General features: G+C 48.6%; 1 protein-coding gene across 6 annotated transcripts in view; it reads left to right on the top strand.

Moving 5' to 3' along the window:
* TNIK (TRAF2 and NCK interacting kinase) overlaps positions 1 to 20,365 on the top strand; it is a 141,986-nt gene that overhangs the window by 33,488 nt on the left and 88,133 nt on the right. For all 6 annotated transcript variants that reach the window (XM_026650043.1, XM_026650041.1, XM_026650042.1 and 3 more), the window contains exons 6-8: positions 3,738 to 3,792; positions 4,770 to 4,848; positions 19,870 to 20,045. In XM_026650043.1, the coding sequence (XP_026505828.1) occupies positions 3,738 to 3,792; positions 4,770 to 4,848; positions 19,870 to 20,045 (310 nt within the window). The remainder of the gene's footprint in view (positions 1 to 3,737; positions 3,793 to 4,769; positions 4,849 to 19,869; positions 20,046 to 20,365) is intronic.

The following is a 20,365-nucleotide window of genomic DNA, read 5'->3' as shown; positions in this document are numbered from 1 at the left end:
CTGCAAGCCTGGGAGGCGGGAGAAGTGGAGCGGCCGCTGCGCTGGGAGAGGGAGTCTGAGCTGCACGTGTCAGCGCGCCGCCGGCAGCCCAGCCCAGGAACGCTGTAAAAAAAAAAATTGGGGGCACCGCTTTTTGGCGCCCCCAAATCTTGGCGCCCTAGGCAACTGCCTAGTTTGTCTTAATGGTAGCACCGGCCCTGAGTACAAGGAAGCATATCTGTTTGTTTCTCCTCCCATTGGAGAAATGTAGCTCTCCTGTCTCCCATTTAATCAACAGTAATACCTAGCTCAGTCCCCTCTTTCTTCTGAATTATCTCAAGCTGCTTTATATTTTTAAGCAATCCTAAGCAGCCTGTCTATGGGCACTGCATCAAATCCATTTATAGATCATCTGATTTTAACTAGTGAGCTGTCCACTACCAATTGGACACACTGATTGATACTGTGGGCTATTTATGCCATCAGAGCAAGACTATCAACTGAGCCAGTTGCTCCTAACACCAAAGTCTTGCTAGAAAGAATTAAAAGCATAGCCATGTCATTCCACCTTTGTTCTGTTGCCCACTAATTTGATGGTGGTGCATGTTGTGAAATTAGTTGCCATAGGGAGGATTGGTAGGAGAACATGGCGCCTTCTAACATCAGTTCAAATCCAGTCCAGGTCAGTTGTAACACGAATGCATCCTTGATAACTATTTAGATTTCTATAGGTCATACTTTGGTGGATCTCAGTCCAGTCCCTTGACAGCAGGGATCATCCCACTTCCTCGATGTGGGCATGAAGGGGCTCCTCTACATATACCTCTCACCTCTCCTGTGTGAGCACTGACACACATCACCCCCTCCCCCAGTACCATGCAGGAACCATAGGCTGTATTAGCTTTTCTGGCACCCTTCCATTGGTGGAGTAAAGGGGTGGCTGTTAGTAGAAGACACCTTGGCCCTGGCCGCACAGCTCCTGTGGGACATCTGTCCTGGAATTTGGTGGATCCCCTGAGATCTGGGGCTGGACACAATGCTGCTTCTACGGAGGAAAGCAGGGCCCCAACAGAGGAATTGGAAGTTTTCCTTGCCCCCACACCTTCATCAGGAAAGGGTTAGCAAGGCAGTTTAGATGGGAGGGCTAGTCTAAGGGCTGATCTATGCCTAAAAGTTTTAATGATATAACTGTTTGTTAGGGGGTGAACTAATTTCCCCCCCCCCGACATATCAGTAAAGCCCTAGCGTAGGTTCAGGCCTACACAAGGAGTGCTTTGCTGGTATAGCTGTACTGGTATCATGTACTGTTAAAGCACTCCCTAGTGGTGTGGACAGTTTATACCAGCACCATTGCTGGTAGAGCTTATTCCAGCCCCCACCCCCTTTGGTTGGTAGCTCTGACAGACATAGCTATGCTAGCTCGAGTTTATACTGTAGACCTGGCCTAGATTCATTTCTACCAGTATAAAGGTGCCTTATACTTCTATAGCTTATTTCTGTTCCTGAATCAGAATAAGCTATACTGGTATAAACACCGCTATAATTGTGTCCACAGCAGAAGGGTTCTGCTGCTTAACTATACTAGTATAGAAGGGTCTATACCAGTCTATGGGACTCGAGAGGTCCAAATTCCATATCTGGGTCTACCACACACTGCATGTGACCTTGGGCAAGTCACTTCCCCTCTCTCTATCTCAGCTTCCCCATCTGTAATAAGAGGACGGTAATATGTTGCTACATCATGAATATATGCAAGATGTTCAGCTACGCCAGTAAAGATGCCTTAAATAAATAAATTAATCCAGTCTGATTTAGTCCATCCCCAGTGATGGATTTGGCTTGAATAAGGACATCAGGGTTTGTCCCTCTGTCGACAGAGCGCCCCAGTCAATGGGACTGCCAATTTCACTCCTTTCACAGGTATTAAAATGTTTCAAATGTGTTGAAGTAAAAAGGGAGAGTATAGAAGGTGCAGCAGATACAACAGAAGTTGGTATGAATGATGTGGTGTCTGAGGAACAGTTTCCACATGTGGAGAAATTGCTTTGCCCCCCAGGAGAGGGAAAGATCCATAGAGCAGGTTCAATCATATTGACTTCTTATTTACTTTGTCAGTGTATCTCCGTCTAGAGCAGGGGTAGGCAATCTATGGAGTCTGAAAGGGAAGGAAAAACACAGCAGGAAACACACATTTTATACTGATGTGGATTTTTTAAAGTTTTTTTAAAAATTAGAAAAGCTTTGCAGCCCACTTGGCAAAGAGAAAGCACACTAATACATTTGCAATAATCTCATTTTAGTAAAGGAAGCAATCTCTGTTTCCTTTGATTCTAAGCATATTGACAAGATTTCTGTCAACAAAAAAGAGCTGATTTTCAGTGGCACTCACACTGCACGGGTCCTGGCCACCAGTCCAGGGGGCTCTGCATTTTAATTTAATTTTAAATGAAGCTTCTTAAACATTTTAAAAACCTTATTTACTTTACATACAACACTAGTTTAGTTATATATTATAGACTTATAGAAAGAGACCTTCTAAAAATGTTAAAATGTATTACTGGCACCCAAAACCTTAAATTAGAGTGAATAAATGAACACTCGGCACAGCACTTCTGAAAGTTTGCCGACTGGTCTAGAGAGTCCAGAGGTGTCTTGTGCTTGCACACCCTACTCTGCCTTGTTCTGTTACAGCTGCAGGTTAACATGCACACAAGTCAGAAACTGGTAGGGTGACCAGATGAGAGATGTGAAATATCGGGGGGGGGGGGGAAAGGCCATCGGGGCAAAAAAACAAACAACCCCAAGAACAGGCGGTGGAGGGGGAAAAAAAAAGAAAGAAAGAAAAGCCGGAGCATAGGAAAAATTGGTGGGCAGCTCCACGCCCCCCCCTGCCGCTCACCTCCGCTCCGCCTCCACCTCCCCTGAGCTGGCTGCTGCATCGTGCTTCTCCCCTCTCCTCCAGAGCTTGCGCCGCCATACAGCTGATTAGCGCAAGCCTGGGAGGGAGGGGTGAGGAGGAGGAATGCGGCGTGCTTGGGGAAGAGGCGGGGCCAGGGCAGGGATTTGGGGAGGGATCCAATGGGGCAGTGAGGGGGTGGGGCAAGGGCGGGAATTTGGGGAGGGATCCAATGGGGGAGGGAGGGGGTGGAGTTGGGGCGGGGAGGCGCGAGCCCCCTCTGCCTGTGCGCTGGAGCCCAAAATATCGGGACGTTTGCATCCCGACCGAACATTGGTCGGGACGCGGGACAAACAAGTAAATATCGGGACAGTCCAGATAAAATCAGGACGTCTGGTCACCCTAGAAGCTGGCAATATTGGAAGAGGGAGCGGGGTGAAACAATTCAGCATAGAATTGCCCAGTGCTGCTGCTGCAGCTGAAATATCATGTGTCTGAGTTTCTGTATTGTACTCTCAAAAGATGTATTGCTTTATTATTGAAACATGATCACACTGGATCATGGGGCTTCCGAGTTCTCATACGGCAATTGTTTTTCAGGCATTCAAACAAAGTTAAAACCACATCTCCTCTGGGGAGGGGAATCCTACTCCAAAGCACTGACAATGAGAAAAACATAAAAGAAAATCTTCTGAGCCAGGAGTTCAAGGACTTAGAGAGAGAATACAGATCAGACTCTCCATAATAAAATGGCCCAGAAACCCTTCCTGTGGAGTGCAGGACTGTCACTCTTCCCTCAGAGGACTCTCAATTGTTACAAGGTTCTTCTGCGCTAGACATTTCTCTGCATTTTGTTTTTCAGAGTGACTTATGGTCTTTGGGGATAACAGCCATCGAGATGGCAGAAGGTGCTCCTCGTAAGTAGACGCGCTGCCTTGGTTGAGTTATTATGACTAAATTGTAACTGGCTCTTATTTGCTACGCACCAGCCACGCACGCTGTTTTGTACAACAGACTACATACATACAGTCCCCACCCCATGGAGATGAAAAGTCTAAACAAGACTGACAAAGGGTGGACTGGGGAGCCCAGAAGAGGGGGTGAATGTTGAGAACTAAAACAGGAAGGTTTCTAGGTGCTATGATAAGTCCGTGTGATCCAGTGGATAGAACACTGGAATGGGAGTCAAGAGACCTGGATTCTGTCTCGCTGTCTCACTGACTTGTGATCTTGGGCTTCAATTACTCCTAGTTAAAATGGGGATTAAAAAATAATTACCCTTCTTTTTAAAGCACTCTGAGGTGTATGGATGAAAAACATTGTCAATGCGCTGAGTATTATTTCAGTGGCCTTTCTTGTGGCAAAAATAACAATGCAAAGGATTTAGCTGATGCATTTAGGTAGCTCGTAAACCTGTTAAGACTCCTATCAGTTTTATGCTAGGATCTTGTTTGTTAAAAGTAACCAGGGCAGAGATCCCTGCACATGCTATGGCTTTGAAGTGCAGCACATATGTGAGCTGTCGCCTGCATCAGTGCCTGTCAGTGTGGTTAAACACAAAGCTGCAGGCATACAAACTTCATAGCTAGCCCCTAACTCTAAACCAAAACTCCACGTACAGACACCCCCAAAGCTTGGGGGGGGGTTCAGATCTTGATCCAAGCTTTGCAGCTCCAGTCCATCTCTAGCGTCATGCCACTCCTTGGGCTGGAAGGTGCCTCTGGAAGGGTATTTATTCAAATCCTTCTGTGTGGTGGTATGTTAGAGTTCTTGTTACTTCAGAGAAATCCTGTCTCTAGATTCTCCACCTGCCCCAATACATGCTTTATCTGTGAAGTGCTCAGTATCTGTTCTGCTTCCTGCCCTACCTAATGCCTCTTGTTGTACCTTTTAGCCCTTTGTGACATGCATCCCATGAGAGCTCTGTTCCTTATCCCCCGGAATCCAGCCCCACGGTTGAAATCAAAGAAGTGGTGAGTCTTGTTTTCAAACTGAAGTTCAAATGCTGTAAAATGTTATTACTTGTTTGTATTGTTAGCACTAAACAATCTCTTTACAAGTTTAGGGGTCTGATCCTGTTTCTAGTGAAGTCACTGGTGTAATTTCAGTGGGTACAGGATCAGGCCCTAAGGAAAGATTGCTTTGATCTTAGCTGGCTGCACTGTGTGGGTGGGATGACAACTTCTCTTTGAGACAGAGAGAGAAGCTCTCTAATGTTGCCATTTCACAGTAAAGAGTTGGCTTTTCTGAAGAGGTTTATGCAGCCTGAAGCCACATGACACTTCACTTGGCTGCCATTTCTTTCCAAAGAGATTCCGTTTTCAAGTGGAAACATTTACTCATTCCAAAAAGGGATAGTTTATCTTGAAGGCTCAGGAATGTGGAGATTTGAACTAAGTTTGGGTTTTATTTTAAAATTTTGGAAGAGAAAAAATGCAACAGCATCTTGAAGAAAACCAGGACACTCCAATAAAACACGCTTTAAAAAAATAAAAAGAATCCCTGAAGCCCAGCAGATGTTTTGTTACTGTGCTGATGTAAGCAGGAACCCTTAAAGTGCACTGGACTTTGGTTTCCACAGTTTTATCATCCCAGGTTCAGTTGTGGTTTAGCCAGAAAAGACAGGAAGCCCTGCCACTTAGTGTGTGTGTGTGTGTGGTGGGGGGGGTATGAGAGAGAGAGAGAGAGTACTGCCACTCACCCCTGACTGCTAGTGATACAGAGGGAGAGTGCTCCAACTTAGTGCTAGGAGTATGGCGTTGGAGGGGAAAAGTGCTGTCTTGGTGCTAGAATTTGTGTCTCTTAGTGCTGAGAGCACAGGTAAGTGGGTGCACAGTTAAAGGCAGGTTTTGAAAAAAAGTGAGGTCCAAGTGGCAGTGTTTCTAGGGTATATCTGCTGTGGGGAGCGATCACCAAATTTCTTGGTACATCTTAGCTTGAAACCAGCATCCAAAGAGCACCATTCCCTCTAAAACACACACACACAGGCCCAGCACTAGTTTTGCTGTCTTCATCATTAGCTGGCTGGATCTTAGTGCGGTGCCAATGTAAGACAGAGCTTTCTTACCAGTCTGAAACAGTATCCACAGTGGTTATTCAGAAGGGAATGTCTACACGAACTGCCGGATCGGTGGGCAGCAATCAATCCAGCGGAGATCGATTTATCGTGTTTAGTCTAGACAAGCTAAATCGACCCCCGAGCGCTCTCCCATCGACTCCGGTACTCCACCGCCGCAAGAGGCGCAGGCAGAGTCGACGGAGGAGCGGCAGCAGTCGACTCACCGCAGTGAAGACACCACGGTGAGTAGGTCTAAGTACGTAGACTTCAGCTACATTATTCACGTAGCTGAAGTTGCGTAACTTAGATCGATTCCCCCCCCCCGCCCCTCCGTGCAGACCAGGCTGAAGTCTGCAGAGAGCGGTGCTGGGGTTGTATGATACGATGATCTGTGAACTGCAGGCTCTTGTGCAACTTCCTTTTGATACCTGAAGCGATCCAGCCGCAGACAGGTATTCAGACATATATTCTGATGAGCCCCCAGTCTCCCACTTACACATCGGGTATGTCTGTACTGCCATTGGAACTGTGATTGCAGCGCATGTAGACGTCCAGAGGTACCTTTCATCGAATTAGCATGGGAAGCAATAGCAGAGAAGCTGCTGCAGCATGGGCTAGCCACCCAAGTACAAGTCGGCCAGAGAGCCTGGGAATATACTCTGCTGGCTAGCCCAGACTGCAGTCTGCTGGGCTGCACCTTCACTGCTATTGGTACTCACTCTAGCTAGATCAGATCTACCTCAGGTACGTCTACCCGTGCTGGCATCACACCTCTGACTGCTTGGCAAACGTACCTTTTGAGTTAGCTGTTACTGCACAAGGCAGACTGCAGGATGTAAGCGAGAGAGCTTATGTTGCATTGTTTATTCATCAAAGGCTACATCTGCGCTATGAGCTAGGGGGATGTGATTCCCCAGCTCTAGTCCAAATACTCACGGTAACTCAGTGATAAGTAGCAGTGTCGCCACGGTAACAGCAGGGGCATGGCTGAGCCATGGCAAATACATACCCACCAGTTTGAGGCAGGTTTGTACTGGGCACAGCTCAGCCAGGCCTCCACTGTCACTGCCTGTGCTACTGCAGCTACATTACTATTTATACATGCACTAGCTCTCATCGAGCCCCCACGAGTATGCATACGTGAGTAGAGAAATTACAGCCCCAGCTCACTATGTGGACATAGCCAAAGGCAGTCTGAACCTCCAGAGAGAAAGAAGGCAGCTGAAGAAAGAAATCACTGAGCAACCCCTCCTCCTCCCCCGCCTTTAAGGTAAAATTGAACAGTAGCAGGAGTTTTGTTTTGTTTGTTCTGATAAATTGTAATCTGTGTCCCTGGAGTATTTTAATCCATCTTGCACAAACCAGAGTTGGGCTACACGCAACCCTTCCCTCATATTCCAGCTAACTGTCTCACTGTTAATATAGCCCAACTTTCACTGTTCTGATGATCAGAAAGTTGAAGGGGATGCAATAATTGTTCAGCTTGTGACTAGGGAAGGGCCAGACCAACACTCTAGATTTAAATATCCCTAGACTTCGGGGTATTTAAACTCACACCCATATATTGCACCTCTCTCCCATTTTTTCTGATGAGCTGCACTGGCACTCCTGAATCCTAATCCCATTGATCTTTGGGGTGTTTGAAATCCATATCTGAATTTTGGGTCCATTTCTACTTGGATGGAAAACTGCTTTTGTGAAACTACCAGGTCACTTTGCTGTCATGTTCTCTCCCTCATGTCATTAACCCCTGCAGCCTCTCTTTTTGGAGAGAAGAGAGCAAGAATTAAAAACTTCTAAGGGGATGGGATGGCTTGAGGGACTTGTAGTCAATGACAGAACCTTTCACTTCTAGATCTGTTCAATTCCAGCCGAGATCTGTAGTTGCCAAGCTTGTTATCATCTGATGGCCACTGGGTAAGCTTTCTAAAATGAAAAGGTGGTCTCTGTCTAGTGCGTGATAGACGTGTCTATCCTTCCTGACAGTCTGCAGCAAAGGGAAGGGTTGAATGGACACTGAATTTTATTTACACTCCTCTCCGAGTCACAGTTGAAACACGATTATTGGGCCTGGATCCGTTCTGTGGATAAATAGAAGCCTTTAGTCTCCATTTCTTACAGCTGTTATTCTCAGCAAAGCTATGTAAATCTTGCTAGGTTTCATTATGAATTTGAAACTCAGATGAAATACCAACAGGCTCACACTTCTGGACTCAACTACTTGCCAAACGTGGATTAGTTCATGATTTTAAACCAAGTAATCTGACATTGTTTTAAATGACTTCAGCATGAAGCCAGGTGCAAGTCAATGGTTTTGACTGAGTTTTAGTCTGAGGTTTTGGGTCTAATCGAAGCAGGACAAGAAGCTGTGTATGCTGAACCCAAAGAATTGAACCCCCCAAAATGCTTCCCCAGATCCCTGCGGTGCAAGTTTTCCACATCCCCAGAACTCAGTCTTGCATCTTTCACAAGCACTAAAATCACCGGAGAAAAGCAAAATTTAAAAATTCAACTTGCTGGGTAACAAAGATCAGCAGCTCTCCTCTGTGTTTTGTGTTTCCACTCCCAGGACAAGTAGTCTTAAATGGGCTTAGGACTGTCAACCTCTCCATAGGCAGCAGTATTGACCTCAACCACATTAAAGCACTGAGATGAAGATGGATTTTTCCATAGGAAGAAAATGGCTAACTGGCTGCAAAACCCTTGATGGTTGAAGACGAAGAAGTTAAGTCAGTGAAATCCACTGATAAGTAGAAAGGATTTGGGATCTTGCCTGCTGTTGCAAATAGAAAAACCCCTGTAGAAACACAGTCTGCCTGGTTTCTTGCTGAACTCCTGCACCTGCTTTTAAAATAGCCCCGCTTCTCTTTGAAGTTAAAGGCTGGCGCCTTGTAATCTTCTTCTTCTTCTTCTGGTTCAAATCAGCATGATATGATGATTTACTTTCTGCCCCTGAAGTTCTTAAGCAAATGAAGCTTGAATTTTGGGGCTGTTTTCGTAAATGCTTGGACCCAGCAGATCTTTCCTTGTTTATGCTAAGCGTGGTATTTGCTCTGCACACGCCCCTGAACTATGGAAGTACTATTAGGTGTGTGCATCCCCATGGGGGAGCTGAGGCAGTGAGGTGATGTGACTTGCCCCAAGGTATCACAGTGAATTGGAGACTGAGCAAGGAGTAAAACGCAGGCGTTTCTCTTGAAGTGTGTGTTAAAGAGCCTGATTGTCCCATTAAAGCAGAGCTCTGCCCTACACTATGTTGGTCTCCGGGAGGCATTGTGGCTCCTGGAGCTGCTGAGAAGCACAATACCCCTTCAGATACATTCATCTGGAGAGGCTAAGGTTGGGGGTGGGGGATAGCGCAGTGGTTTGAGCATTGGCCTGCTAAACCCAGGGTTGGGAGTTCAATCCTTGAGGGGGCCACTTAGGAATCTGGGGCAAAATCAGTACTTGGTCCTGCTAGTGAAGGCAGGGGGCTGGACTCAATGACCTTTCAAGGTCCCTTCCAGTTCTAGGAGATAGGATATCTCCATTAATTTATTATTTTATTTATTTATAAAAGGTACTAGCCCTGAGCAGCCCTTGCACTCAGGGGTTCTCAGTGACCATGGCTGATAGTTTTGCCTTGCCTCATCTTGTGAACCACATTCTGGCTTCCCTGGGCCATTTTAATTTGCCCAGAGCTCTGTTGGCTCTTGGCAGGCCTATGCCCTGTATGCCACGAGCACTCTGGAGTGTCAGACATTTGGGCTTGACTTTCTTTTCTGGAATCACTTGAGCTTATTAGGGAGTGTGTGCAACAACCCAGCAGCATGCAGCTGTCTTGAGGCAGTGCTGTCCCTGTTCTCAGTGCAGACAGAGGTTAGAACAAGGGGCTGGGAGTCCAGACTCCTGAGGATTCTTTTCTGGCTCTATCATTGGCTCACAATGTGACCTGGAGCAAGTCTGATGAACATGGGTGAAATGCTATGAGTGCTGTGGGTGAACGGCACTATTAAAGTGGGAAGTGCTGTATAACAGGGTTATTTCATACATCCTTCATAATGTAATCAGTTATGCATCTCCCCCCTATAATTTGCATTTCTTAGAATCGTAGAAGCATTAGGGGTGTCCATGTGTGCTCACAAGAACAGACTACTCAGCCTTTCCTTCTGTGTACAGTAATCCTGTATGACTCTTCCCTATTCACATCCCTTCTTCTGACTGCGGGTGGGTTAGTTAACAGTTAGAACAGGGGTCGGCAACCTATGTCACGCGTGCCAAAGATGGTACGCGAGCTGATTTTTAATGGCATGCTGCTGCCTGCCCGAGTCCCGAGGACACGCAGCCAGTGAGGGGCAGAGCCCGCGCCGCCCCAGAGAGGAGCCGCCTCAGCAGCCTGCCCGTGGGCTCCCGCGTCCCCTCACCCGGCGAGGAGCCCTGCCTGGGGGCGCGGAGGGGCCTGCTCACCTGGGCCGCCTTGGTATAGTTGGCCATGGTGGATTGGTAGCATGCCGGAGGAGCGGATTCACTGCCGGACCCAGTCCCGACTCCCGGCAGCAGTAAGTGGAGGTGGGAGAGGCCGGCCGCGGCGGTAGCACCGGCTGCTGAGCGTCCCCGGGAGGAGGCGCCCGGACGCGGCCATGGATCGGTACTTGCTGGGAGGAGCGGAAAGCCCCGCGGCCCGGCGGCGCTGAGCGCACAGCAGGTGCGGGTGAGCAGGAATTGGTGGTGGCCAGAGAGCCCTGGGGCGAGGAGCTCGCATACCGCGGGGTCATGCGCCGCCCAGAGCGGCTCCTCCAGACACAGCCAGAGGGGACTCTCTCACCGGGGGCTCTAGTTGTGCTCGTGCGGTGCGCCGCAGGGCCCCGAGTGGGTGAGCCAGCTGGGGGCTGCAGGAGTGGGGGGAGCCCTCTGCCCTGACCCCCCCCACACACCTCCAGCCCTCTTCCCTGAGCCCTGACCCCCCACACACACACCCTGCCCTCTGCCCTGAGCCCTGACCCCCCCTCACACACACCCAACCCTCTGCCCTGAGCCCCGCACGCCCCCCCAGGCCCGTGCCCTGAGCCCTGTGCCCCGCACATCCCCCAGACCCCTGCCCTGAGCCCTGTACCCCCCTCACACACACCGAGCCCTCTGCTTGACTCCTTCATCCCCCCCCGACCCCAGCCCTGACTCTGGCACCCCCACCCATACCCAGCCCCCCCTGCCCTGACACCTGCACCCCCTCACATGCCCCCAGCCCTCTACCCTGACTCTTGCACCCCCCCCACATACCCAGAGCCCCCACACCCTATGCACCCCCCACATCCTGACTCTTGCACCCCCCACATTCCCACCCCCACCCTGAGCACCAAACGGGAGCTCCTGCACCACCACCACCCACATTCCCACCTGCACCCCTCGTACCAAATGGGAGCTGCCCAGGTAAGTGCCCCACACCCAAATCTCCTGCCCCAACCCTGAGCCCCCTCTCTCATTCTAGCTCCTGGCCAGACCCTTCACCCCCAGCCCTTTGCTCAGTGCACTCCCACCCTCAGCTCAGTGCAGAGAGAGGAAGAGAATGGGCCAGAACCAGGGAGAAGGTAGGTACCCACTGTATGTGGGCAGGGCCGGGACCCCAGACCGGCAGCGGCCTGAGCAGGTCCAGCAGCCGGCATCCCGGCTGGCAGGAGCCGGCGGATGGAACCCCTGAGCGGCAGTGGGCTGTGAGGTCCCACCCACCGGCCCTGCACAGCCTGCTGCCGGTCTGGGGTTCTGGCTGCCGGACCCTTGCCAGCCGGGGTCCCGGCCGCAGGCCCCGCTCAGCCCGCTGCTGGCCTAGGTGAACAGAACCCCAGACCAGCAGCAGGCTGAGCAGGCCGGCGGCGTAAGATCAACATTTTAATTTAATTTTAAATGAAGCTTCTTAAACATTTTGAAAACCTTGTTTATTTTACAATACAACAATAGTTTAGTAGACTTATAGAGAGAGACCTTCTAAAAAACATTAAAATGTATTACCAGCACGCGAAACCTTAAATCAGAGTGAATAAATGAAGACTCGGCACACCACTTCTGAAAGGTTGCCAACCCCTGAGTTAGAAGCTGGAAAACCTGTGTGCCAGACAATCACAGCTGTGTCTACTTCTGTCATCACAACATATCACATGCCATTTGCTTGAGTGGGGAGGGGGAATATAATTGGGAATGGACAAAGAAGAGAAAAAAGTGTAAAGGAATGGTCTTAGTACAGGCTTGGCAGCCTGGCAGATGTGAGTTCTAGTGTTGTGTAAGCATTGACTGTTCTTATTATTTAGTAAACGTATCTCTGTGTTCCTGGCCAAGTCATTTACCCTCTCCACTTCATCTTTCTCATCTGTAAAACAGGTTAATAATTAAGTTATGCAACATTTGTCTGCTTTGCCTCTGATAACTTGGTACAAACAAGGTCTTTGGATTTGATACACGCAGGTTCACACACCCAGAGTTTCACCTTCAGTTTGGGGGTTGAAAGTTTCCATGATCTCAAAGTGAAACTCATGTGAAACTGATGTGTTTTACCAGGTTTCCTGTTGGAAACATGCAAAACTGAGGGCCATGTTCTTAGTGGTGTAAATCCATTGACTTCCATGGAGTTACCCCAGCAGATAACCTGGCCCTGAAAAGTTGCATGGTTTAGGTGTTGAACCATAACATTGTTAAGGAAATGCTTTGTTATTCTCACATGTTACGCTTTCTGAGTACCAGGAGGATTTGTTCAACATGTTACCCGCAGGACTCTTAGCAGTTTCCGGAAGAGGGTGGGCATTCCATTAGCCCCATCCTTGTCAGTCATTTTTCAGAAAGCTGGGATTTGTTTTGTATGCTAACCAGGACTTGCATTGTGGCAGAATGCAGGGCTGCAGACAGAGCTGTGTGTAGCTGCAGGTCTGTTTCATAGGGTATGTCTACACTACGAGAGTAGTTCGATTTTAGTTAAATCGAATATGTGCAATCGATATTAGAAAGTCGAACGTGTGTGTCTACACTAAGGACAGTAATTCGACTTTGTCAGTCCACACTACCAGGGAAAGCGTCGACATTGGAAGCAGTGCACTGTGGGCAGCTATCCCACAGTTCCCGCAGTCCCCGCTGCCCAGTGGAATTCTGGGTCGAGCCCCCAATGGCTTCTGGGTAAAAAATTGTGGCGAGGGTGCTTTTGGGTAACTGTCGTCATCCGTCAGTCACTACCGCCCTGCCTCCCTCCCTGAAAGCGCCGGCGGGAAATCAGTTCGCGCACTTTTTGATCAGTGACAGCGCGGACGCCACAGCACTGCGATCATGGATCCCGCTGCGACCATCGCTGCAGTTGTGGCTGTTCTCAACGCCTCGCACCTTATCATACACCTTTCCCACAGGCAGATGCAGAGAAATCAGGCGAGGAGGCTACGGCACCGCCGTGAGGGCCTGAAGTCGGAGAGTAGCACAGAGCTGTCAGAAACCACGAGCCCCAGCGCCCAGGACATCACGGTGGCAATGGGGCATGTGGATTTTGTTGAACGGCGATTTTGGGCTCGGGAAACAAGCACGGACTGGTGGGACCGCATAGTGCTTCAGGTCTGGGATGAATCCCAGTGGCTGCGAAACTTTCGCATGCGGAAGGGGACTTTCCTGGAACTTTGTGACTTGCTGTCCCCTGCCCTGAAGCGCAAGGACACCCGCATGCGAGCAGCCCTGACTGTCCAGAAGCGAGTGGCCATAGCCCTCTGGAAGCTTGCAACGCCGGACAGCTACCGGTCAGTCGCGAACCACTTTGGCGTGGGCAAATCTACCGTGGGGGTTGTTGTCCTGCAAGTAGCCAAGGCAATCGTCAAGGTACTGCTGTCAAAGGTAGTGACTCTGGGAAACGCGCAGGTCATCATAGATGGCTTTGCCGCGATGGGATTCCCAAACTGCGGTGGGGCTATAGATGGGACTCACATCCCTATCCTGGGACCGGGCCACCAGGCCAGCCAGTACATCAATAGAAAGGGCTACTTTTCAATGGTGCTGCAAGCACTGGTGGACCATCGGGGACGGTTTACAAACATCTACGTCGGATGGCCGGGCAAGGTTCATGACGCTCGCGTGTTCAGGAACTCTGGTCTGTTTAGACGGCTGCAGGAAGGTATTTACTTCCCGGACCACAAGATAACTGTTGGGGATGTGGAGATGCCTACAGTCATCCTCGGGGACCCAGCCTACCCGCTAATGCCCTGGCTCATGAAGCCCTATACTGGCGCCCTGGACACAGAAAAAGAACTCTTCAACTACCGGCTGAGCAAGTGCAGAATGGTGGTGGAGTGTGCTTTTGGCCGTCTCAAAGGGAGATGGAGAAGCTTACTCACTCGCTGTGATCTCAGCGAAACCAATATCCCCATCGTTATTGCAGCTTGCTGTGTGCTCCACAATCTGTGTGAGAGCAAGGGGGAGACCTTTATGGCGGGGTGGGAGGTTGAGGCAAATAGCCTGGCTGCTGATTACGCCCAGCCAGACAGCCGGGCGATTAGAAGAGCCCAGCGGGACGCGCTGTGCATCCGGGAGGCTTTGAAAGCTAGGTTCCTGAGTGAGCAGGGCAACCAGTGACTATTAAGTTTGTTTACAGAGAAGCTGAACCTGCCCCCGTTTCTTTACCCAGTTGCCGTTGACTATCCTCTCCACTTACATACCCCCTTCACAAAAAATAAAATCTGTTCTGTTTTGTTCATGGACACCGTTGTCTTTATTACTGTTTTCGCGGGAATGTTTTAAACCTGGGACGCAGACTGTGGCGGGGGGCGGGTTTAGGGTTGTGATGCAAATGATGCTTCTAAACTCCAGGAAAGACAGGCTCCGCGGTGGTGGACTGGTAGTTTCAACGGAGCCTGCCAGCCCTCCTGGCCGGGACTGCGTGTATGTGTCGGCTATGTGACTGTCTTGCAGGGGGAGGAGGGTTACAGATCCCCTGCTGCGCGGCTCTGTGATCCAGGGTAAGGACCGCTGCATAAGATCTGTAACTGCCCTCCCCCGCCACCAAGTCACAGAGCAACACCACCGCCCCCACCACAGAAAACATGAAAACCACCTCCCAGACTAACCAGGATAACTAGTCACTGCACTGTATATGTGCCCTGCTGCTGCACCTGCCCCCTGCTAAAGGTGACTGTCCTGTCCAATTACCAAGGCCCTTCCCCCCCCTTCAGACAGACTCCCCTCCAAAAGAAGAGGATGGAAACAGAAATGAACAGAAACGTATTCTTTATTAACAACCGCACATGGAACGGGGGGGTGAAACTTGGACGGGGTCTTGTGTGAGGCCGATAGGAAAGGACTTTTCAAATTTTGGGGAATGAGAGCCTTCTAGTGGTAGAGCAGTCCGCAGGGGTGGAGTGAAATTTTTCCCGGCCCCTTCCACCCCTCCGTGTTTGGACTTTGGGTGAGGGGTGTATGGGACTTGGTGGCGGGGCAGGGCAGTTAGAGAGAGACTGCAGCGGGGCTCTCTCCTCCTGCCTCCGGTCCTGCAGAACATCCACAAGGCGGCGGAGCGTGTCCGTTTGCTCCCTCATTAGTCCAAGCAGCGTTTGAGTAGCCTGCCTGTCCTCCTGTCGCCACCTCTCCTCCCGTTCCATGTTTGCCCGGTGCATTTGGGACAAGTTCTCCCTCCACTGTGTCTGCTGGGCTGCCTGTGCTCGGGAGCATTCCATTAGTTCAGCAAACATGTCTTCCCGTGTCCTCTTCTTCCTCCTCCTAATGTGCGCTAGCCTCTGGGCAGATGTGGCTGTGGGAATTGGAAAAAGGGAGTGAATTCCTGAGACAGAGCAATGTATCTGTGAACAGAGAACATAGTCTTTCTCTGTGAACAAGACCATGCAGAGCACCTATCACACGCGCACTGAGGACAAGGTCGAATTTTCGGCCCTCGCCTACAGTGCCTGCGGTCTTGCTGTGGCGAGCTGAGGAGCAGGGCAGGACACCGGACTTTGTCTAGATGGCAAACATGGTAAGCCGTAGACTTGTGGCCGCTTAAAACTTTAAGAGTGGCACTGGCCTCCTTTCACATAGAAAGCAATGCGAGTCTCTGCTGGCAGCAATCCTGCAAGCATGAACTCTGGCCCTGTCCCAGCCCCTCGCGGCTGTAAACCGCGTGGCTGTAAACCGGCGGTTGCAGTTCTGTAAAGGGACGGGCAAGCAGTCCCAATACTAACTTTCCCCTACCGATTTCACAGCAGGGAGTCATGCCTGACATCACCCTCCTGAAGGTCTCCGAGAGCCAGAAGGAGAAGATGCTCCGGGACAGCCTGCAGAAACCGGGGCCATTTGCTGCACTGCTGTGCAAGGCCATGATCCCGGAGTACCTGCTGGCGTTGTGGCAGGGAAACGTGTCCTACCACGGGGGGCCTAATAAGCTGTCCCTGCCCAGGAACCTGCTGATGAGGCTTGAAAAACACCTGCAGGAGGTGTATGAGGAGTTCTCCCCGGAGGATGTCGCCTCGATCCCCGGTTACATTGACCAGTTCTTGGCTTAGGTGCCCTTGGAGGGACAAATGACTGCAGGGTTTTGGGCACTATAATCATGAAGCGGACATTGTGAGATTTTTTTAAAATGGTTCGGACTATATATTGAGGCGCCCAAAGACGGAGTAATCATGATACACTTTGCACTGATTCCCCTTTTGTTTGACTTTCCTGTTTACATGTTTTGAAGCACTTTACCCACTGTTAATATTTTCAATCTTCCTGTTTTGTTGCAAATAAATGTTTACATGTTTTAAAGCACTTTCGCTACTGTTAATATTTTAAATATGCCAGTTATGTTGTAAATAAATGTTTGGATATTTAAAACACTTACTGCTTGATCCTTCCCCTGAATCTGTGTCTGGGGTAACGGCTGGGGAGGGTTGGTAGGGGATCTCTGTCAGGGTGATGAAGAGCTCCTGGCTGTCGGGGAAATCAGCGTTGTAAGCGCTGTCTACTGCCTCGTCCTCCTCATCTCCTTCCTCCTCTTCCCCGTCCGCTGAGGAACCGGCCGCGGACAATATCCCATCCTCAGAGTCCACGGTCAGTGGTGGGGTAGTGGTGGCGGCCGCACCTAGGATGGAATGCAGTGCCTCGTAGAAACGGGATGTGTGGGGCTGGGATCCAGAGCGTCCGTTTGCCTCTTTGGTCTTCTGGTAGCCTTGTCTCAGCTCCTTGATTTTCACGCGGCACTGCGTTGCATCCCGGCTGTAGCCTCTCTCTGCCATGGCTTTAGAGATCTTCTCATAGGTCTTTGCATTCCGTCTTTTGGAGCGCAGCTCGGAAAGCACGGACTCATCTCCCCACACAGCGATGAGATCCAAGACTTCCCGATCCGTCCATGCTGGGGCCCTCTTTCTATTGGATTGCACGGCCATCTCTGCTGGAGAGCTCTGCATCGTTGCCACTGCTGCCACTGCTGCTGAGCTCGCCACGGTGTCCAAACAGAAACTGCGCTTCAAACTGCCCAGACAGGAAAAGGAATTCAAATTTTCCCGGGGTGTGGCTGGTCAGAGCATCCGAGCTCAGACTGCTGTCCAGAGCGTCAACAGAGTGGTGCACTGTGGGATAGCTCCCGGAGCTATTAGCGTCGATTTCCATCCACACCTAGCCTAATTCGATATGGCCATTTCGAATTTAGCGCTACTCCTCTCGTTGGGGAGGATTACAGAAATCGATTTAAAGAGGGCTCTATGTCGAACTAAATGGCTTCGTGGTGTGGACGGGTGCAGGGTTAATTCGATATAACGGCGCTAAATTCGACATAAAAGCCTAGTGTAGACCAGGCCATAGGGATTTGGGCGTTCCTTCTTTCCCCTTGGATTCAAGAAGGTTCCAACTCCCTGAATTTCAGTTTGAATTTTGTGTTCAAAACAATCCAGAAACTCAAAGTGAAAAACATTTGAAATAGCGAAGTTTTGCCTTATTAGGATTAAAGCCATATGAGAGTGCCAAGTTTTGCAGTGTTTCCCCTTAAAATAGAAGCCAGGGCCTGCTAGAAAAGTATACAAGTAGGTTTTGTAAATTTCACTACATGCACAGGCAGATGTTTGAAAAGTACATGCACAGATGATCTCATGCACACATGCAAAAGGAGGCCACTTTTTAACTGCTATAGTAAGACTACCTGTCAGACTGGCAGTGCAAAGTGTGTATTTGCTTTCCAGTAAAGCACTGAATGTCTCACTAATGTCTGTGCTTATAATATAATTTGACTGTTAGTTTAACATTTTTGTCGTATGTAGTGTCAATACCTAACTAACTTCCATGTGTGTATTAAAATATTAGTACTGCATATAAGCAGACTGGGTAAACAGGAGGTACTAATTTAATGGAATGTACTGCAACACAAAATCAAATTACCGGCAGCTGGGGTTCATGATCATTTACATGTAGGCATTTTATATACCCGTTAAACTCAAGGAAGAGTCAATTAATAACCCATTGGTATTTATTTACAATAACTGTCAAATAAACACTTTAAATATGTAATTAAACACTGATTCTTGTGGTAGTTCACTTCAGCAGGGGACAGCAAATTACTTTTGCAAGGTTTGTTTTAAGCAAACAGATTGTATAAAACAGAGTGCCACTTAAATGAGATGTTTTCAGTTGCTTTTGTTGTCCAGCATACCAGATAGTACAGTCTTTGGCTACATTTCTCCGTAATGATCCAGGCCCTGATCCTGCAATTAGATCTGCCTGGGCAGGTCCCCAGTGCTTTTGTGGCTCCACATACGTGAAGGGGTCTGCCCACATGGATCCACATACAGGCTCAGAGGCTCAGTCTCTATTTTAACATGTACAAAGAATTGGACTGAATAAAGCTTCACCCGACTTTCTCCTTCTGGAATACACCAAGAAACTGTTCTTTAGGGGGAGGGTAGAGAGGAGAGATTTGCTCATTAATAAATCTGGATGTGGGATTTTATTGGAGCTAGTAGTGTTTATTTTCACATCCCAATTTGTATGGATTAGTACTTAGAAGATAAATCACTTTTTAGTCTGACGGTTTAAAAATAAAATCCCTGAAAGCTTATTGTTTTACCTCTCAATGCAATTCTGTAATATCAGTTGGCTTCTGACATTAATTTACACAAATGTTCCAGTTTGCTAAAGCAACATGCACCATAGTGGTCTGTCAGCATCTCCTTCTTGTAAATCCTTATTCCCTTGGGTTTATAATGTGCTGAAATTAGTTCCAGGCAGAACTTTTGATATGCAAAATCCAAGGCCAAGAGAAAAATTTGTTTTCTCAGATTTGCTTTGGCTGGAGTTTAGTTTAACTCTTTGTAGCAAGGCAGGGAGGGGAGGATGGGCTAGGCTAAGTCAACACAGCCTCATTCTGACTTCTGCCCAGCACAGCAAGAATGGCAGGTCATTAGTTTTGATCCACAAATGGGTGGAGGTTGAAGCAGTGTGGACACCTGCTGACAGTGTAGATTTCACAAACATACTATAGCCAAGATGTAATGCCTTATGGGATTAGTGCATGCTGTCCAAGCTCATGGTGGGAGTAAGTGAAGGCCTAGGAACAGCAAGAATGAGTAGGAGATTGTACAAGCTATAAACGTTTAAAAATCTGTGTAACATCAATTGGGTAAATGTAAATCACTTTGCTTATCCCACTTCAACCCAGAAATCTATTACCGCCCACCAAAATGCAGTAATAGATAATTATAAATAATTGTTTCCCTTTGTTTGTATTTTATAACGAGCAATAGAGAGATCCTTCTTACCATCAACAGGAGATGAGAAAAATTATTTCAGGACAATACTGTTGAAAGAATACATTCTAACAATAATCCATTTTTAAAAAATTTAGTCAATTTGCAAACGAACAAAAAAATTCAAGCTGGCTGGTCCTTTTAAGTATCCAGAAAATGTCTGACGCGTTTTTACTGGACGTAATTCTGGATTCATGTTTTTCTTTTTAACACACACATCTTTCTTTCTCTACTAGGTCTAAAAAATTCCAGTCATTCATTGAGAGCTGCCTAGTGAAGAACCACAGTCAGAGACCAACGACCGAACAGCTGATGAAGCACCCATTTATTCGAGACCAGCCTAATGAAAGGCAGGTTCGCATCCAGCTTAAGGACCATATTGATAGGACTAAGAAGAAGCGAGGAGAAAAAGGTTAGCAGCGAAGCAGAAGAGGCTATTGTATGTATTATGATAGGACCTGGGACCTCAATCATAGTCCAAGGCCCTGCTGTGTTAGGCACAGGATAAAAACATAATAGAGTCCCTGCCCCAGGGACTGTGCCATGGTGCTGTACTGAGATCAGACTATGCTTAGGGCTGGTCTAAATTTTACTCAATTTAGAAACTGATTTAATTCAATGGGTGCAGTCCTGTGGTGCTTTCAACCCTCTTCAACTTTCTTAAGTTTTCATAAAAAAAACAACAACAAAAATTGAGACGTCTAGGGAGTTGGTTTTCAATGAAAACCCAGT

The sequence above is a fragment of the Terrapene carolina genome, unplaced genomic scaffold, assembly GCF_002925995.2.
Source record: "Terrapene carolina triunguis isolate 2854851 unplaced genomic scaffold, T_m_triunguis-2.0 Scaffold88, whole genome shotgun sequence".
NCBI classification, from domain to species: domain Eukaryota; kingdom Metazoa; phylum Chordata; order Testudines; family Emydidae; genus Terrapene; species Terrapene triunguis.
The sequence above is the reverse complement of the archived record's forward strand: the minus strand, read 5'-3'. Positions and strand labels throughout refer to the sequence as shown.